The 19,415-nt window shown below is 36.7% G+C and overlaps 1 protein-coding gene and 1 long non-coding RNA gene across 3 annotated transcripts in view; one reads left to right on the top strand and one right to left on the bottom strand.

Annotated features, from left to right (window-relative positions):
- LOC123867092 (transcription factor cwo) overlaps positions 1-16,372 on the bottom strand; it is a 37,060-nt gene extending 20,688 nt beyond the window's left edge. For both annotated transcript variants that reach the window (XM_045908966.1, XM_045908967.1), the window contains exon 1: positions 16,027-16,372. In XM_045908966.1, the coding sequence (XP_045764922.1) occupies positions 16,027-16,079 (53 nt within the window). In that variant the 5' untranslated portion in view covers positions 16,080-16,372. The remainder of the gene's footprint in view (positions 1-16,026) is intronic.
- On the top strand, positions 9,602-17,719 carry LOC123867121. Its single transcript, XR_006796339.1, has 3 exons — positions 9,602-9,730; positions 14,176-14,180; positions 17,708-17,719. It is a non-coding gene; the product is annotated as an uncharacterized LOC123867121 (long non-coding RNA).
- Positions 17,720-19,415: the final 1,696 nt, after the last annotated feature.

Here is a 19,415-nt window from a genome sequence, read left to right as displayed (position 1 = left end):
ACTTTAGAAAATTATAATGGATCCTTATCAAAAGATAACTTGTCCTTACGAGCAATATTATTCACATCAGGCTGGGTCAGGTATTGGAGTAATTTATAAAGGTGTACCATATCAACGTGGTCATGGTATTGGGAGTTTTCTTGGAGGATTGTTTAGGTCTATTTTACCACTACTCTCTAGTGGTGCTCGAGCTGTAGGAAAAGAAGCATTAAATGCAGGTGTTGGTCTTCTATCGGATATGGTTAGCGCACGACCTTTGGAAGATTCTATCAAAACTCGTCTTAAGGAAGCTAGTTCAAACTTAAAAAGGAAAGTTCATGACAAGATAGACAGAATTAATATGTCTGGCTCAGGATATATAACTAAAAGAAAACGACAATCTTCATTCATTCAACCGCTGACAGCTAAAGTGAAAGCTATTAAAAAATCAAGGCTCAGTCAAAATAAAATAAAAGATATATTTTCTAATTAATTATGTCTTTTTTACATAATCATTCATGTGAGTGTATTAAATCAGAGTTAGATTTGTTTGCTTTGCCATCAACGCAAACAAGTATAGAAAATGGATTATGGATTCATTACAAACCCATTTCATCCCTTGCTGATGATGGACCGATAGAATTTCAAATACCTGGAACGAGCGAAGACTACATAGATTTGTCTCATACGTTGATCCATTTAAAAGCTAAGATAGTGAATCAAGACTTATCAAAACTTAGTTCATCTGCAGTTGTAGCTCCAATTAACAATTGGTTACATTCAGTCTTCAGTCAGCTGGATGTATACTTGAATCAAAAACTCATTTCACCTCCAAACAATACATACGCTTACCGTGCTTACATTGAGACATTATTAAACTATGCGCCAGCAGCAAAAGAATCTCACCTGACTTGCGGTCTTTGGTATGAAGATACTGCGGGGAATATGGATTCAGTAGATGAAAAAAATACAGGTTTTACTAAAAGACAGAGTCTTGCAGCCGAAAGTAAAGAAATAGAAATGATTGGACACTTACATGGTGATATATTCAACCAGGAAAAATTTTTGATTAATGGTGTTGAGATGTGTGTTAAATTAATTCGCTCAAGGGAAACTTTCAGTCTTATGGCTTCTTCAAATGATTTAAAACTTAAAGTGTGTATCACGGATGCAACCCTTATAGTTCGACGCGCGCGGATCAATCCGACTGTATTACTTGCACATCAAAAAGTTTTAGCATCTACTACTGCAAAATATCCAATAACTCGAGCGGAAGTTAAAGTTTTAACAATTCCTTCAGGGGTTCAGGGTAAAACACTCGATAATATTTTTCTTGGTCAAGTTCCTAAAAGATGTATTGTCGGATTTGTTAACAACGCAGCATTTAATGGAACTCTTACGAAAAATCCATTCAACTTTGAAAATTATCATATGAATACATTTAGTTTATATATTGATGGCCAACAAATACCTTCAAAAGCTTTGCAACCATCATTCGATGATAATACTTTCAGTTCAGCCTATCATACGTTATTCTCAGGCACGGGAATCCATTTTTTAAATGAAGGGAACGGAATATCTAGGGAACAATATGCAAAAGGCTATTGTCTCTTAGCATTCGATTTAACTCCTGATTTATCAGCTCACTCTAGTCATTGGAATCTTATAAAGCACGGTAGTGTGAGGCTAGAAGTTCGCTTTGATTCAGCTATTCCTGAAACGATAAACTGCATCGTATATGCAGAGTTTGACAATGTTATTGAAATTGATAAAAATCGTAATGTAAGCGTGGACTATAGCAGCTAAGAAACCTAATTTCTGTAAATAGATTAAGTTATAATTTGTACCTACATTATTATTAAGGTTTGTAATAAAACACTGATACAAGAAATATTTTTTGTTTTTATTTAAGTTATGGACCATTATTTTTAATAAGACTATGCTGTGATAGCCTAGTGGTTAAGACGTCCACCTTCTAATCGGAGGTCGGGGTTCAATTCCAGGCACGCACCTCTAACTTTTCGAAGTCTTGTGCGTTTCAAGTACTTAATTAAATAACACTGTTTTAATGGTGAAGGAAAACATCATGAGGGAACCTGCATGCTTGAGAGTTCTCCATAGTGTTCTTAAAGGTGTGCGAAGTCTGCCAATCCACACTCAGCCAGCGTGGTAGACTATGGCCAAAAAACCCTTCTCACGAGGAGACCCGTGCTCTGTAGTGAGCCGGCGATGGGTTGATCATGATGATGATGATGATTTATAATATATCTGAAATAACATGGTCTTACGTCCCATTCATGTATGATCCTCGGCAGCGATAAGATCAGTAGTATTGAAGTAATATGAATACAATAGGGATAAAGACATATTTAAGAAGAATCCACCCAAGTCTGCAAGACAATGTGTATGCCGCAAACCGGTTACCGATTTATGTTGAAACACCCGCCTATTTAATAAGCAATCTAGACCCCGATTATAAACCAGGATCGCATTGGATAGCCATATATATAGATACAAATGGTGTTGGACAATATTTTGATTCATTTGGACGAGCACCACCAAAATATCATAAGCAGTTCTTGGAAAGAAACACAAGAATATGGCAATTCAATACAAGGCGGATACAGAATGATTACACATCAGTTTGTGGAGAATATTGTATAATGTATTTGTATTTCATGTTTACGGGTTACTATACAAGTTCAGATTTTTTAGATTTATTCAATGGAAATACAGTAGAGAATGATATATTTTTATGTGAGTTATTTAAATCAATATTTGAAGGCTAATAAAGAGTAGTTATGATTCATGCGTTTCCTTTAAAACCCATAGAATGAAGCAACGAGCCAGCGAACAATAGAGCGTCATTAGTAGGTGATTAAGCAATTAGATAACGAACTAGGGATTAGTTTTTCGAAAAGCTAACTTTGCAACCGTTAGAGATACGACGTCGGGAGTGAGCGCAATCGATTCAGCGTACCCCAAAACCTTTTTTTTTTTTTTTTTTTTTTTTTTTTTTTTTTTTTTTTTTTTTTTTTTTTTTTTTTTTTTAGGTTTCGATCTTGACCGAGGCACGGAGGGGGCTGAGGCAGCGAGGCATGGGAGGGGGCCAGGGCCTGGGGCAGAACCGGCGAATCCCCTACTACTGTTACTCTTTCACGCAAAAACTACTGGCCGGATTTGACTGAAATTTGGAATGGAGATAGATTGTACCCTGGATTAACGCATGGGCGCTACTTTTTATCCCAGAAAATCAATGAGTTCCCACGGGATTTTTAAAACTCTATATCCACGGGAACGCAGTCGCGGGCAACAGCTAGTTATAAATATACTTACCTTTATTATTTAACAATATATTAAAAATGTTTTACAAGAATTTTGACCATTTTGAGATAATTTAAGTTCCAAAAGAAATAATATACTAGGTACCTATGATTTTCAAATATTATGAGGACAATCGTTATATTATTTGAAAATGTCATACTTCTAAATTGAGATTTCTTTATTGTTCTGCTTATTTTTCAAGTAGGTGCCTACTTAAATGTTACATTTTTAAAGGTTTTCTTTCAAAATAAGAACAGTTAAATATAAACCAAACGAAGGAAAAGTTGGAAAAGTTTGATGTCTTCATAAGTACAAAGTTCTTTGCCAGTTTTCACAACGCAACGCACAGTACTTATTTCTTTATAATTACTTAGTAGGTTGGTACTCAATACCTTCATAAGGCTCACTATTGCGTAAGAATACGGGGTTCTGGAAATTACCCTTCACATACACACAAACTCTTTATAATATGATGAGACGGACATCTTTTACTACTTCTACTACTACTTTTAATCCTGGCAAAACAAAAAGTTGTCACGAGATTTTTAAAGGTTTGCGTTTAACCAATTTTAACGGATCTGAAATAGCTTTCAGATAGACAACTTTTTATCTCAGAAAATCAAAGAGTTTAGTGGTTTCTAAAAACATAAATCCAATGAAATCGTGGGCATCATCCATACTAATACTATAATCAATGCTGCCTGTAAGCTTTTTAAAAGGCCTATCCACTTAAACCTTATATTTTGACGAAATATATTTGGTGTAGAGAGAGATTTTTAAAGGATCGTCCGTTTAAATCTCCCGTAGGTCGTAATAGCCCGACCCAACGTGTTGCATCCCGGAAACGGGCTATTACGGATAGGCTACTTTTGTCCTGGGAAATCAAAAGTTCCCACGGGATTTTCAGAAACTTAAATCCACGCGGGCGAAGCTGCGGGCATCAGCTAGTTAAAAATAAAGAAAAGGTTCCACAAACGTGTGCTCGCAGTAGTCAGTACAATCGATCCATCGCCGGCATCGTGGGGTGCCACGTGCGACACTCACGTTGCGCGCCGCGAGGAGCGCGCCGTCGCGTGACGCAACCGATACTACCGAGTACCGACACTCGATAACGAGGCGAGAAAGGTGAGGGTTCCGTACCTCAAAAGGAAATACGGAACCCTTAAAGGATCACTTTGTTGTCTGTCTGTCTGTTTGTTTGTCTGTCCGTCTGTCCGCGTCGTGTCTGTCAAGAAAACATAATAGGGTACTTCCCGTTGACCTAAAGTCACGAAATTGGGTAGGTAGGTAGGTCATATATCGATGGTCTTTTAGCATAAGTAAGGAATAAATCCGAAAACAGAGAATTTGTGGTTATACATCACAAAAAAAAAATGTGTTTCAATCATGTTTCAATTTTCATAGTAAGATGGTAACTCTACCAAGTGGGGCATCATATGAAAGGGCTTTACCTGTAAATTCTACAACACCTTCGGTGTGCGAGTCTGACTCGCACTTGACCAGTTTTTTAATTCAGAAACAAGTTAGCCCTTGACTGCAATCTCACCTGATGGTAAATGATGATGCAGTCTATGATGGAAGCGGGCTAACCTGGTATGGGTATGGCAGTTTTCATTAAACCCATACCCTCTTGGATTTTACTTTCTACACGATATCATATCGGAACGCTAAATCGCTTGGGGGCACGGCTTTGCTGGTAGGGTGGTAAGAAGCCATAGCCGAAGGCTCCCACCAGACCAGACCAGTGATTTAGAACTTACAAAATTCCAAAACCTGCTCGGGACCTCCCACTAATAAGACTACAGCGCTTACCACTGCGCCAGGGAGGTCACACAGTGTCGGTTATAGGCATCTTGACCTTAAAAATCTCTCTCACAGCGTCATGTTCCTCATTAAAGCCGTGACCCATTTCCTTTAATAATACGAGTATAATGCTAGAGCCAGCTGACTAGCACAGTACGAGTGTATATGTACAAAATACAAATTTTCAGGAACAAACGAAAACTAAATTAAAAAAATCATTTAAACATTTCTTTGATTTTACTGATTTATTAACCCCCGACCCAAAAAGAGGGGTGTTATAAGTTTGATGTGTGTATCTGTGTGTCTGTGTATCTGTGTATCTGTGTATCTGTGTATCTGTCTGTGGCATCGTAGCGCCTAAACGAATGAACCGATTTTAATTTAGTTTTTTTTCTTTGAAAGGTGGCTTGATCGAGAGTGTTCTTAGCTATAATCTAAAAAAATTGGTTCAGCCGTTTAAGAGTTATCAGCTCTTTTCTAGTTTTCTTGTAGAAAAGAAGGTTAGAAAACCGTTAGGTTCATAATATTATGTCAATAGACAAATGTCAAGCTGTCAAGATGGACGTTGCCTAAATACATAATTATTTATTTGAAAATGATGTTTTGGAAAACTCAGATACTTTGGATCGTCGGGGGTGTTATAAATTTTTAATTTACACTTGTTTGTATGTACTCAATTAATTTATTATCAGTTTTTGTTTTGGTAACTATATTATGCCCGCAACTACATCCGCGACACATAAAAATCCCAAGCACACTTATTGTTTCCCGGGACAAAAATAGCCTATGTCAATTCCCGGGATGGAATTTAATGCTGGGTAGAAAATGGGATGCAAATTATGGATTTTTAGCGATAGGTACATGAACAGATTGCAATATTTGAAGGTCACACAGTATCACCTACAGATACCTTGACCCTCAATAATATTGCAATCAATATTGATGTGGAATTGTGGCCATCGGAGTTTTTACTTCGGAGAAGGAAATGTTATGCAAATAGTAAGTACTATTACTAGGACTACGCAGGAGGACAAAAGCGACCGACATAGCTTAAAGGATTAGCAAGCTGAAATGGCAATGGGCAGGCTATGTCTGTCGCAGAACCGACGGCCGTTGGGGCAGACATGTTCTGGAGTGGAGACCGCGTACCGGTAAGCGCAGTGTGGGACGACCTCCAGCCCGCTGGACCGATGACCTGAAGAAGGTAGTGGGGAGCGGGTGGATGAGGAAGGCGGAGGACCGTGTTTGGTGGCGCGCTCTTGGAAAGGCCTATGTCCAGCAGTGGACGCTTACAGGCTGAGGATTGGATTGGATTGGATTGACTATTATTAGAATTTAGCGATACAGTCAATAGTTTGCTATATTTGAAGGTCACACAGTGTCGCCTACAGATACCTTGACCCTCAATAATATTATTGCAATCAATATTGATGTGGAATTGTGGCCATGAAAGTTTGTACTTCGGAGAAGGAAATAGAATGCAAGTTGTTGTAGTAGGTTTTCTAGAATTTCAGCGATACAGCCTGTATTACATGGCTGGACGTATTACTGTCGTCTCGCTCTTACACGCCGCACACTGTAGAGTGGACATAAAGCAAAGCATAGATGCTTTTCTTCTTTTATCTATGGATCAGAATAACCCCCTCCAGATACACTTGGCATATGGCGAAGAAGTGGGACAGATGTGCGTTTGGCGTGTATACATGTATGGATATGTAGGCGTGTATTGAAGGAAGCCGATATTACAGGACATTAAGAGAAACACGCATACAATTGGTACACAGCCAACAGAGATTACAATATCTGAAGGTCTCACAGTGTCGCCTACAGATACCTTGACCCTCAAATATTGCAATCAATATTGATGCGGTATTGTGGCCACGGGAGTTTTTTTACTTCGGAGAACCTGTAACCTACTAGAAAGTCAGCGACTCACACAGCCAATCTAATTAGGTATGCGTATGAAAAAATAGGTACTACTTATTTGGTACAGCCCGATACTTTTCATCTGGGGAAGGATACTTTTTATCCGAAAAAAACCAACGAGTTCCCGCGAAATTTAAAAAAAAAACTATCTCCAGATGGACGAAATTACAGGCACCATGTAGTTATTTTAAGGGCATCATTTAAAACATTCTGGAAATAGCTAAACTTTAAAATATCTGAACGTAATATTCGTTTGATAAGACTTCATGTCGCCTACAATGTTTATAATATTATGGGCTGTGAAAATTTTCCACTCGAACCAAATAATATTTATAGTAAATACCTACCCGTTGTAACATTAAAATTATTGTACCTACCTATTAACTATAATAATATTACGTAGCTACTAACTGATTACGACTACCGTCCGTTTTCAACATTCAATCTACCTATTGGTAGTTACATCTAAAAAGAAAAGTTCTGACTCACTCACTGACAGACTCACCACATCAACGTCTTGATAATGAAAAAACTGGTCAAGACCTGGGCAAGTATTTATCTTAAAAATATCGTAAATCTTAAAAATATAATTTCTTACAGTTGAAATCTATTTTTTTTAAATATCCTAACAGTAGGTATCTTATTTTATTCTGGTTTTTACCTTTGTTAGTTATGGATCCCTATTGGTTATAGCCTAGGTATAACCTAGGCCTTAGCTTGATAGTGCTCTGTTACTTTTTGTACAATATGAGAAGTTACCTTGCTTTGTGATTACAAAACAAATAGTAAAGAGTACGTCAACGGATTTCCCCAACACACATTTTTCTTGGTCACAAAACACGTGAGGATTATAAACTAAGCAGTTTCTTAGAAATACTCAGGATGCAAATATAATCAACTATTTAAACTTGCTAACTTTATCACTACTAATCCTTCGTTATATATGCGAAAGTGTAAGCTTGTTGGCTTGTCATTCAATTACGCCACAACTGTGCAAGGGATCGCCATAATTTTTAGGATTCCGTACCTGAAGGGTTGCCAACGGAACCCTATTTAGGCTAAGTATTACTAAGCCTCCGCTGTCGCCCATCTGTGCGTCCATCTACCCGTCCGTCCGTCAGCGGGCTGATTTCATGAACTAAGGTTCATGAAGGATTTCCTTTGTGGGCGTTTGCTAGCGCGCGTTGTGCCTTTTTGGAGTGTTTTTTTTATTTTAGAAGTGGGCGGTTTTTGTGTTCTGCTGGTCTTTATTGGTGGTGGAACTGACTGGAAAGCGCTCTAAAGGGGCGCGGCGTGTATGTCAGCGGGCGCCGGCACAGACGGAGTCCATACTAATTATACATATGTATAGTTTTCCTAACTTGTAAATAACTACAAACTTGACATTGGCTAATCAGTGTAAAGCCAGACGAGAGAGAAAAAAAAAAGGTTCATGAAATCAGTAGAGAGTTGAAATTTTTACAGTGTCTATTGTCGCTAAAACAACAAAATAATAAAAACCAAGATGGCAAATTTCAAACTGGCCAAGTGCGAGTCGGACTCGCGCACCGAGGGTTCCATTTTGCAAAAATGTTTGTTTAGATTGTCATGACTAGTGCGTAGTACGCTAGTACCCCAATATAAACTGTCTAGTGTCTACTCAGTGGTACTTAGTAGTACTTAGTAGTTGGGAGTCATAACATATACATTGTTGTTGTTTACGATGTGGAATGATCTTGGCTGTTAGGCTAGGTCAAGCACGGTGCTGCGCATTTCGCTGTGACCGTATTAATAGAGCTAGTGATAAGAAATAATACCTATTGAACGCTATTTATACTTTTGAACATTGTTTAAGTCACTTCAATCAAAATATTATTTGTTCAAACGCAACTTTTATTGCGCTAAGTACCTATGTACCTAGGTAAGTACATATATTTTTATTTTGACTAGAGGAAACAATTTAACAGGGCTCTCTCCGTCACTTACTCCATACAATCGTAGTTCTAATTTCATTTGAATATTAACCAACCAAAGTCCATGAAATCTTGCAGACATATTCTAGAAACTGATATCCGTGCCTGTGGTGTTTAAGATTTTTCTAAAAACATGTAGTTTTAAAATTAAGTACAGGAGCTCAAAGATTTGTATGTGAATTTTTAAGACCGCGTAACTTTGAAACCGAATATTTTAACAGAAATCTGGAAAACCACAGACATAGATATTAATTTCTAGAATATGTCTGCAAAATTTCATGGACTTTGGTTGCTTAATATTCAAATGAAATTGGAACTACGATTGTATGAAGCGAGTGACGGAGAGAGCCCTGTTAAGTCACTTCAATCAAAATATTATTTGTTTAAATGCAACTTTTATCTCGCTATGTACCTATGTACCTAGGTAAGTACATATTATATTTTTATTTTGATCAGAGGAAACAATTTAAATACGATTCATATCATGTCATTATTTTGTACACATTCGCGCAAATATCGAATCCCAGTGTGTTAGATCATTGTGTGTACAAAGCTCTTTGCGGTATACAAATAGAGATTTATTTGGTTGTGCCTAGAAATGTTTAAGGTCAATAAATCTGAAGAGAGTCACGTTTAGCATTGATCGCAAGCCTTGGCACAAAGACCTTACTCAATTTCAAAACTTATTACATCTGTATATGGTTCAATTTCATAAAATATGCTTTGCTGTACTAAGTACTAGTAGCGTAGTAGGCCGGAAAACAAGCGGATAACTAAGTATATGTTTTCCTCTTACGTCAGATGTCAGCGGTAGTCATGATTATTTCCTTAGATTATTCCTCTCTCTGTAATAATGTAGGTATTTTCGCGTTTACCTGTATACCCTATCCTATTTTATACCATTTCTAATTTAACGATCTTCTAATTAAGTAGATATATTGTATATCATTCACTAGGTTTTCCTATTTCTTAAATTAATGCTTTAATAACACTAATTTTATATTTACTTAAGGGCCATATGACGGGCCTGCCCGCGAAATTCAAATTTAATTTGGTTTTTCACAATTTGTTAACTAATACGACAACGTAGGCTTTATGGTATTTTAATTGGGACAATGGCAGTACCATCCTCACAGGTTTATATAAAAATCTTTACTTTAAAGGGTCCAGTTTAAGAAACTAGCTCTAGTATCGACTAATTTGTGAGAATAGTCGATACTAGAGTCGCTTCCACCTTAAAGGTATTTTGGCTCAAACATCTTCAGAATTTTAAGAATAATCCTGTTTGTTATAAACTCAGGATACAATAATCATAAATTACCTATATTTAGTAAGTAAATTAGTTATTTACTTATATATACTTATTAATTTTCTAAATATAATGTATTTCACGTTTAAGTTCTTAGGCTAGCCGCATATTAATCAGAAACTGTCTACCAGAAAACTTTATACCGCACTCCTGTGATTCACGTCAAAGCGGATGCCAGATCCGGCAAAATTCTGACGACCTGCGGGGTCTATAATAATTAATTGTTAACAGGGCTCTCTCCGTCACCCATACAATCGTAGTTCCAATTTCATTTGAATATTAAGCAACCAAAGTCCATGAAATTTATGTGAATTTTTAAGACCGCGTAACTCTGAAACCGAATATTTTAACAGAAATCTGGAAAACCACAGGCATAGTTATTAGTTTCTATAATATGTCTGCAAAACATGGACTTTAGTTGCTTAATATTCAAATGAAATTGAAACTACGTTTGTATGAAGCAAGTGACGGAGATAGCCCTCTTAAATTTATCACATAATAATTATAATACCTATACGTCTGATCCAGCAAAATTCTGACAGCCTGGGGGTCTATAATAATTAATTATACTTAATACAAATTATAATCCAAGAAAATCGGTTCAGCTGTTTGAAAGTTATCAGCTCTTTTCTAGTTACTGTAACCTTCACTTGTCGGGGGTGTAATAAATTTTTAATTTACACTTGTTTGTCAGTTAAATAAAATTTCTGATTATATGCGGCTGGCCTTAACTGCACGTTTTCCGTCTATACGTAAACAAGCTAGTGGAAAATTTGGGCAGCCAGAATATGACTAGGCACTTGAGATATTGAGATAACACTGCAAAATTGTCTCGTTATTGGTAAGTACAAAGTACAAACACGTGATTTTCGCTTCGATGCACAATCAGCACACGTGGATCACGTGTTCTATAAGGATAAGCCCGCACTGCGAAATTTCACCGCGCGGCTTTTATTACAGAAATAGTATTATGAGACGTATGAAAGTATGAAGCCGTTCGTGCGTTTTTTTGACGTGACAACGTCTTATAATTCGATAGAGCCGGCTGCACGCACGAAAAAACATGACTCATGCGGTGTTACCTCGCTCTGAGGCGTTCCATGTAAGGCTTGAAGTGCAAGCGAGACCGCGGAACGAGCGACAAAGAAGCACAATCGGCCTTTGTTGTCACGTTCAACTATCGTCAGTAAACCGACTTTACAGACAACCAATTTTTCGCGTTCGAGTGGCTTCATTATCAACATAATTTTGCAAGATAAATCTAAAAATTCATAGTGTCAACTTACTCTGATTTTGCAAGATAAATCTAAAAATTCATAGTGTCAACTTACTCTGAAATTATCTAGGTAGGTATTGACCATTTATAAAATTAGATATAAGTAAAATGTCCTTGAAATAGGTAATAATCTGAAAGTCTGCCCGACTTCCATAGACCATAATGTTATGGTAGTTATCAATTTATGGCTCAATTACTTTCAACTTTGACGAAAAAAGTACCTATTTGGGACTATTCCATAAAATCTAAAATTATGTGAACCCCTTCAAATTTATATTTTTATAATTAGGTTCCCATTTTAAATACATACTTGATAAGATTTATTTTATTACATAATATAATACATACTTTTAAATTATCTATCTATGTAGTTCAAAATTTTAAGTAGGTAAGATAATTTGATCAATAATAATTATTATTATTGTTGTACGTAAGTAGTAGGTACTTAGTATCAAGTAGTTTTAGTACCTTACTTAGTACCTACTTAGTTAAAGAAATAATTACTAAGTATCAAGCATTTAATGTTTTTCTAGGTCGTATTTAAACAAATTGAAACTAAAGCAATACCTATCTACTCCTATTTCACCGAGAAATTAATAAAATACCTACTCCTTACGTAAGTACAATCAATAACTAGAATGAATCCGTTGAATCATAAATAACTTTACAGTGGTCACGTTTTCCTCCATGCTTGAAAGCTTATCGGTAGGTATTGCCTATCTCTTTTACACTCGTACTACTTCGTACTATTATCTCTTTCATATAAACATAGTTCTTGTTATTAACGTCATTCAACTATTTATTCGAAATGCAAAAAAAAAAACAGGGACTTCCGAATTTGATATCCGGGAGTAAGCGGGTAAGGAGATGCAAAATCTTAGCGATTTTACGCCGATAGTTATAAATAGTTAGATACTTGACTAGGTGGGTATATTATACCTACTTAGATTTTTCGAAAATGACAAAGGGGGAGAAATTATCAAAAACTCTAAAACACGTCAGTATTTATTAATTTAAACATAACCGAAAGGTCCAATAAGTACCTACTAAACTAATTTCGATCCATATAAGTAACTTTAATAATGGCAGTCTTCAACCCTTTATTTAACCCCATTGGGCCGTGGAACATGTAAGTAGTTAAATATAGCTACTATCTAGGTAGGTACCTATTTCTTTATTTTTAAAGTCTCTAGTCCCTACGTTATAAAAGGAACCTACAAGTTTTTTTTTTATTTTAATTTATTAATCATTACAAAGATAAATAGTACTTACTTATAAATTATTATAATTCCATGTTAGGTACTTCAAATAAACTTCCAGTTATTTATTTTTATCAAATCTATAAAAAATAGTATGTCCGGAATCATTTTATTATTTAAAATAGGTACTCATTCAACAATGATCACAAGCCCTGTCGGTTCACCAAAAATTTTGACAATAACCGGAAAGTCTCAAAAATTTGGAAAGGTTGGAAGCCCTAGATATGTTTTTACACGTGTCTGTGTAAACTCATGACTCATGATCGTGAGCTATTATTATTATTACTATTTCCTACGTCAAGCAGTTTCACCCAAGTACCTACCTACCTAATTAAAAAATTAACAATCATAGAAAATATTCCTACGGCATTTTATTTTAAAACTAAATGAAATATCATTTCACAACTATTAGCCTATCTGCAACATGCATAATTCACAGATTAACGACACAAACAATTACGCAAAAATTCCATACCGCAATCACAGTTTTCGACCAAAATTTTCCTACACGGCTATTTCCACTGTTGCAATTTCACTGATTCCAGTTTCGGTTTATATTTAGTTAGTCGCAAACTTCTTGCGAATTTAGAAACATCTATTCTTAGATCGTTCAGAATAAAATATTAACAAAAACATAATCTGTATAAAACAGGTATTATCGCAAAACGTGCGGCTACGTGCTCGAGGAGGAGTTGTCATATGCAACGATTCCCATAGCTAGAGTGCCAGCTCATTTGGGCAGTGTATTTATCACGTCACGGTACATTGATATGTTCGCTCTGCTAACTTTTCTGTGTTGCGAAGCTCATAGTGACGAATTTTTTAGGATCTGCAATTTCCGTTAGCATGAAATGCCAGAACATTTTGTCTAAGGACGTCCAAATCAAACATAGGATGGCAGTTGACTTTTTCTTATGTCTGTCTATGGCTTATGCCTGTAGGTTGCGCGTTGTTTGGTTGATTAGCTCCTGATTTTTATTATAACTCGCGTCAAAATAGTCAATGTCTGACTATTTCGTAAGCGTGTATATTTATTGGCAAGGCGCCGGCAACCTATATTTATGGTGATTTATTGATTCAAGGATTAGTGGCGGCAGACTAAGATTAGGTAAGTACCTATATTAGAAACAATCGTTAGCACATCAGTATTCAATCTCATAGTAGTATGTATGATACTAGGTTTTTGCCTGCGATTTATATCGTAAGAATTTAGGTTTTTTAATATGTCAATCAGACAGTTTTTCCTAACAGATTGTAGCATATCAGAAAAGAGCACTAAACCGAGTCTACTTCACCTCGCGTTGCTCCATAGTCAGGCGATACTCAAAACGTGATGCGTTTCCTTAGTGTGCGTGCGCTCAGACGCTGTTATCGTGGTGGTGTGCGCGCGGTCACGTTTCACGCGGCGTGTGACGCGGCTCGTGCAGAGCTGTCGGCCTCAAGTCACGTGTTCAGCTATTTTAGTTTCGCCGTTCGCTTTCGCTGCCGATCGCATTCGATTCGCGTCGAATAGTACCGCGTTAGGCAATTTGGATAATCGATATTATTGGTGATGTCACTGCATTAATCATTATTTTATCAAGACTTTGTAATAATCAACCAAACCTTTTTTATTATATATGAAATCTTCTGTGTGGGCACCTGTATGAATTAAGTAATTCAGATATTTGTATCAGTTTTTGGGAAATTTTGGTACCTACCAAATTCTAATAAAATTACAAAAAAACTAAATTCATACGTAACGCAATAGTTTTAATTCAAGGGGTATGTACCTACCTACCAAGTAGGTACTATGTAATAGATTTAGTATATTTTTAATTTTGGTCATATCTACTCTATATCCTTCAAAAGCTTTGGACGACCTTGACCTCTTTAGTTCAATGGTGCGGATATTTCTCACGTTTTTCAACGCTTTGAGTATAATATTTTTTTTTTGTAGTTATTTTACTCTATGCTTTTTATCTATAATATCAGACTTGGACGTCGAATCTGTATCTTTGTGAGGACTGGAGATCCAACTTTGGGTTTATCTTCAAAATCAAAAGGTATTATTAAGACTTCAGGATAAAAAGTCATAAAAGGGCAGCTTTTCATCACTGGTGTGAATGTGTTGTGTGTGAATTGACTGTGGTGAATTTTCCAGTTCTGCGGAGAAAAGAAAGCTTTTGAAGCTTGTTGACCATTTAGATAAGGCTCATTTTAATTGAGCTCACAATACATGTTAACCATTTCTCCAGCTTCTTTACTACTATTTAAGAAGAACGAAAAAATCCTGAATCTCTTAACGTTTTGCCTTTTACGTTTAAGACTGCTGAATTTACTTTTTACTGAGTTGATTTGAGATAGCTACCTAATAACTTCTGTCATCTACCTATCCTATGTAGATAATTCCTGCAAGTACGTACTGAGTACTGACCTTCTGATCTCCTATCTATCTCCATAACTTTCTGATCTCAAGGTAGACATTTTTTACTTACCACAGGAGGTCGTAGTTTATCAAAAAACGAATACTCCATCATAGTTAGCAAAGATATTATTTATTAGTAATACAGTAGTTACCTAGTTCTTTAGTAATTATTCTAAAATATGTATTAAATTAACAAAAATCTTTTATATATTATTGTTTGGCATGATTGTTAGAATAGATGAGATGAGATTGCAGTCAAATTGCAGTCAAGGGTTAACTTGTGTATGAATAAAAAAGGTAGGTAGGTAGTATTTTGAAGACTTCAAAATCAAAAGATTGCCATCTCTTCTTGTAAACTGAAGTAGAAACTATTTGACTACAAATTACCTACCTACAAAGAATAGTTCCTAAAAGAAATAAGTTCCAAGAATTGTGTCATTCACGAGATCGACTTTCACGACCTTGCCAAGGTGCTATTGGACTTTAACTATTATAATTATATAGATTCGACAACGTGCGCATTTCGACAATAAATACCTATCTGTTTACGAACTATAATCTTCCTTAAAATTTTCCATTGACGGCGCAGCGTTACGAAGTCATTTCTTAATAAAAGTCACGTGGTACGGGTATAACTTCAATCTTATTCATAAAAACAACAACGTTAAAAAAATATCTTTAAAAATTGTACTTCGAGATGTACTTTATCACTTTAATTATGACCCAGTTTATCTAAATACTGTAACAAAATAAACAACAGCTGTGTTAACTAATAGGTTAATAATACTCACTTGTCATATTTAACGGGATGTCCGTTCTCCTCCCAATAATTACGTGTTTCCATAATATTAAATATGAATCACGAGTGCGAAAAAAAAATCGATTCAACACTTTGTCACCACTCTCACCAACGAATTAGAATTCGTTAATTATACTGTCACATCGTTCCCGTATGGGCACAACACTATTACACAAACACTGTTATGTGAGCTCCGTACGATTTATAATTCACGAAATTGTTTTTGTATGATTGTTTATTGTCTTTGTTTTAATGTTTGTTTTATGTTTTTGCGTGTATGAAAGAAACGTCAGCGTTGTTAGACGCTCGCGATGTTTCTGAGAGCGCACGGGGACAGCCGGCCGGCTAGTCATGTGATTGCGCCGCCGTCAAAATATGGCACGGGTATAGGAATGTGCACGCCTTCGGTCAGGGCTGTCGCATGTTGATGAGGCACTATTAGGGTTCCGTAGCTGAATTACCATACAGTAGGTAGGTATGTCTACCTATTCCCTTTCAGGTTTCAATAGTTTGTAGCTTTAGTTTTAAGTTTAGGTACGTAATTAATTATTATCTTACGAATTCAACAATGACAATCAAATAGTGTACTGTACAATGGTAGGTATACCCAATTTGCATAAATGATTTGACTTTGACTTTGAAAAATATATTTACTGAATTGTCCAACATCAGCTGAGATCGCAGACAACCCTAATTTTCATTGAATAAAAATAATGATTTTTTGACTCAATTACTTTAAATTAAAATCAGGTGTCCTAATTATCCTGAATTTTGGGACTATTTTCGTGGCCACCCTACGTAACGTCAAAATTAAAATTTAAAACTGTCAAGGTTATAACCTCAAGGTTACTAGATGAAGCACGCGACTTTGTCAGCGTGGATTTACGTTTTTAAAAATCCTTGATTTTCCAGGACTCTGTTTATGTCCGTCTCCGGGATGCAAGATATATGTATCTGCAGGTAGGACCTTTTGTCAAAATAAGTTGAACAGATGGGCCGTAAAAAGGTACCTAATAGATAGACACTTTTCAAAATCATTAGATCAACCCATCGCCGGTCCACTACTGAGCACAGCACAGCATAGCACTCTTCTCAGAACGAGAAGGGTTTAGGCTATAAGCCGCCACGATGGCCAAGTACGGATTGGCAGACATCACACATCACATACTTTTGAAAACATTATACTATGGAAAACTCTCAGGCATGCATGTTTCTTCACCAATATTCCTTCACCTTTGAAGCATTTTGATTTTTGAGCCGTGATACTCATGCCTAGTGGTTAAGTCGTCGACCATTTATTCGGGAGGTCAGGGGATCGTTTTAGGGCACGCACCTTTAACTTTTTTTTAAATAAATAGTATAATAGGTACCTATGCATTATACTATTTATTATAATATACCGACTACCAGCCCGCTGGACCGATGATCTGAAGAAGGTGGCGGGGAGCGGGTGGATGAGGAAGGCGGAGGACCGTGTTTGGTGGCGCGCTCTTGAAAAGGCCTATGTCCAGCCGTGGACGCATACAGACTGATGGAATGAAATGGAAAAAACCGGCCAAGTGCGAGTCAGACTCGCGCACTGAGGGTTCCGTATTCGAGTATTTTTTCCAACATTTTGCACGATAAATCAAAAACAAAAATTATGCATAAAAATAAATAAAAATCTGTTTTAGAATGTACAAGTAAAGCCCTTTCATATTATGATACCCCACTTGGTATAGTTATCTAACTTTGAATTTTAAAACATAGGTATTTAATTTTTTTTTAAATGATTTAACCACAAATTCGCGGTTTTCAGATTTATTCTTGTACTTGTGCTATAAGACCTACCTACCTGCCAAACTTCATGATTCTAGGTCAACGGGAAGTACCCTATAGGTTTTCTTGACAGACACGACGGACGGACAGACCGACAACAAAGTGATCCTATAAGGGTTCCGTTTTTCCTTTTGAGGTACGGAACCCTATAGGTATCAAAGTATGAAATTATATTTTCTTTGTGTAGGTATAACCCTACAAAAGCACATTGCTTACAATGTGCTAGCTGCGTTTTGTCAACATCACCCAATTCCGAGCCGAAATAACTTTACATACAATGTACCTACATGTTGACGAGTGACCACCTCCTTTGCCTTGTAGTCATATTATATAAATGTGAGATCCTGGGTCCAAGTCTCGGGAGGGGTCATTTGGGTATTTACTATTTATATTTTAAATCAGGGGTCTAATCGTCAATGTCTCAATAGCAATATCCCTATTGCAATAGCAATATCCCTATGACTAGCACAAGCTTTACGCTCAGTAAGAGGCCAAATGGGAATATTAGCCATGATTTGAAAATCTTTTATATTATTTTTATTCAGATACTAGCTGACGCCCGCGACTTCGTCCGCGTGGATTTAGGTTTTTCAAAATCCCGTAGGAACTCTTTGATTTTCCGGGATAAAAAGTAGCCTATGTGCTAATCCAGGATATTATCTATCTCCATTTTGAATTTCAGCCAAATCCGTCCAGTGGTTTTTGCGTGAAGGAGTAACAAACATACACACACACACACACACACACACACACACACACACACACACATACAAACTTTCGCCTTTATAATATTAGTGTGACAAGTTAGCCCTTTGACTGCAGTCTCACCTGGTGGTAACAAGAAAATCTGGAACAAGGAAATTCGTAGAACAAAAGCGATTGACATAGCTCAAAGACCACGTACCGGTGAGCGCAGTGTAAAACGACCTCCAGCCTGCTGGACCGAGGACCTGAAATAGATGGCGGGAAGCAGGTGGACGAGGAAGGCGGAGAACCAAGTCTGGTAGCACGCTATAGTATTTAGAAGAGAAAAGCGTAATGGCGAGAAAATATTATAACCGAAAACCAAGCCGAAAACAGCAAATTTTATTTTTAATTCACAATATTGTCCATTTTGTATAACGGCGGCTGGGAGCCCTATATAGCCACGGGGCTCTGAGCTGTGCAGTCCAAAAAGCCCTTAAAATGATCCGCCCAAGGTTCCTACGGAACTGTAAAGGCTCACCCGTTAAAGGAACTGTGATAGCCTAGTGGTTAACGTCGGCCTCCTATAATTCGGGGGGATCGGGAGTCGTACGTTTTACTTTTATTTTATTCTGCTGTGATTTAGATTTTAGATAACCACGATACAAATTGGTGGCTTTTTTCAGTTTAAATTTCGCGCCACACCACGACCATGGCGCCACACCTGTGTCAATGACAGCGCCAATATATATTTATAGTCTGCGACACTAACCTGACATCAACTGAATTCTATAGTCTTTGCTTTGTTGCGTTTAGAAACAACAAATTGAAATTATTTTTAATGAGATAAAACTTATGGGAACTCGATAGAATGTTTCA

Source organism: Maniola jurtina, chromosome 7, assembly GCF_905333055.1.
Source record: "Maniola jurtina chromosome 7, ilManJurt1.1, whole genome shotgun sequence".
Lineage (NCBI taxonomy): Eukaryota > Metazoa > Arthropoda > Insecta > Lepidoptera > Nymphalidae > Maniola > Maniola jurtina.
The sequence above is the reverse complement of the archived record's forward strand: the minus strand, read 5'-3'. Positions and strand labels throughout refer to the sequence as shown.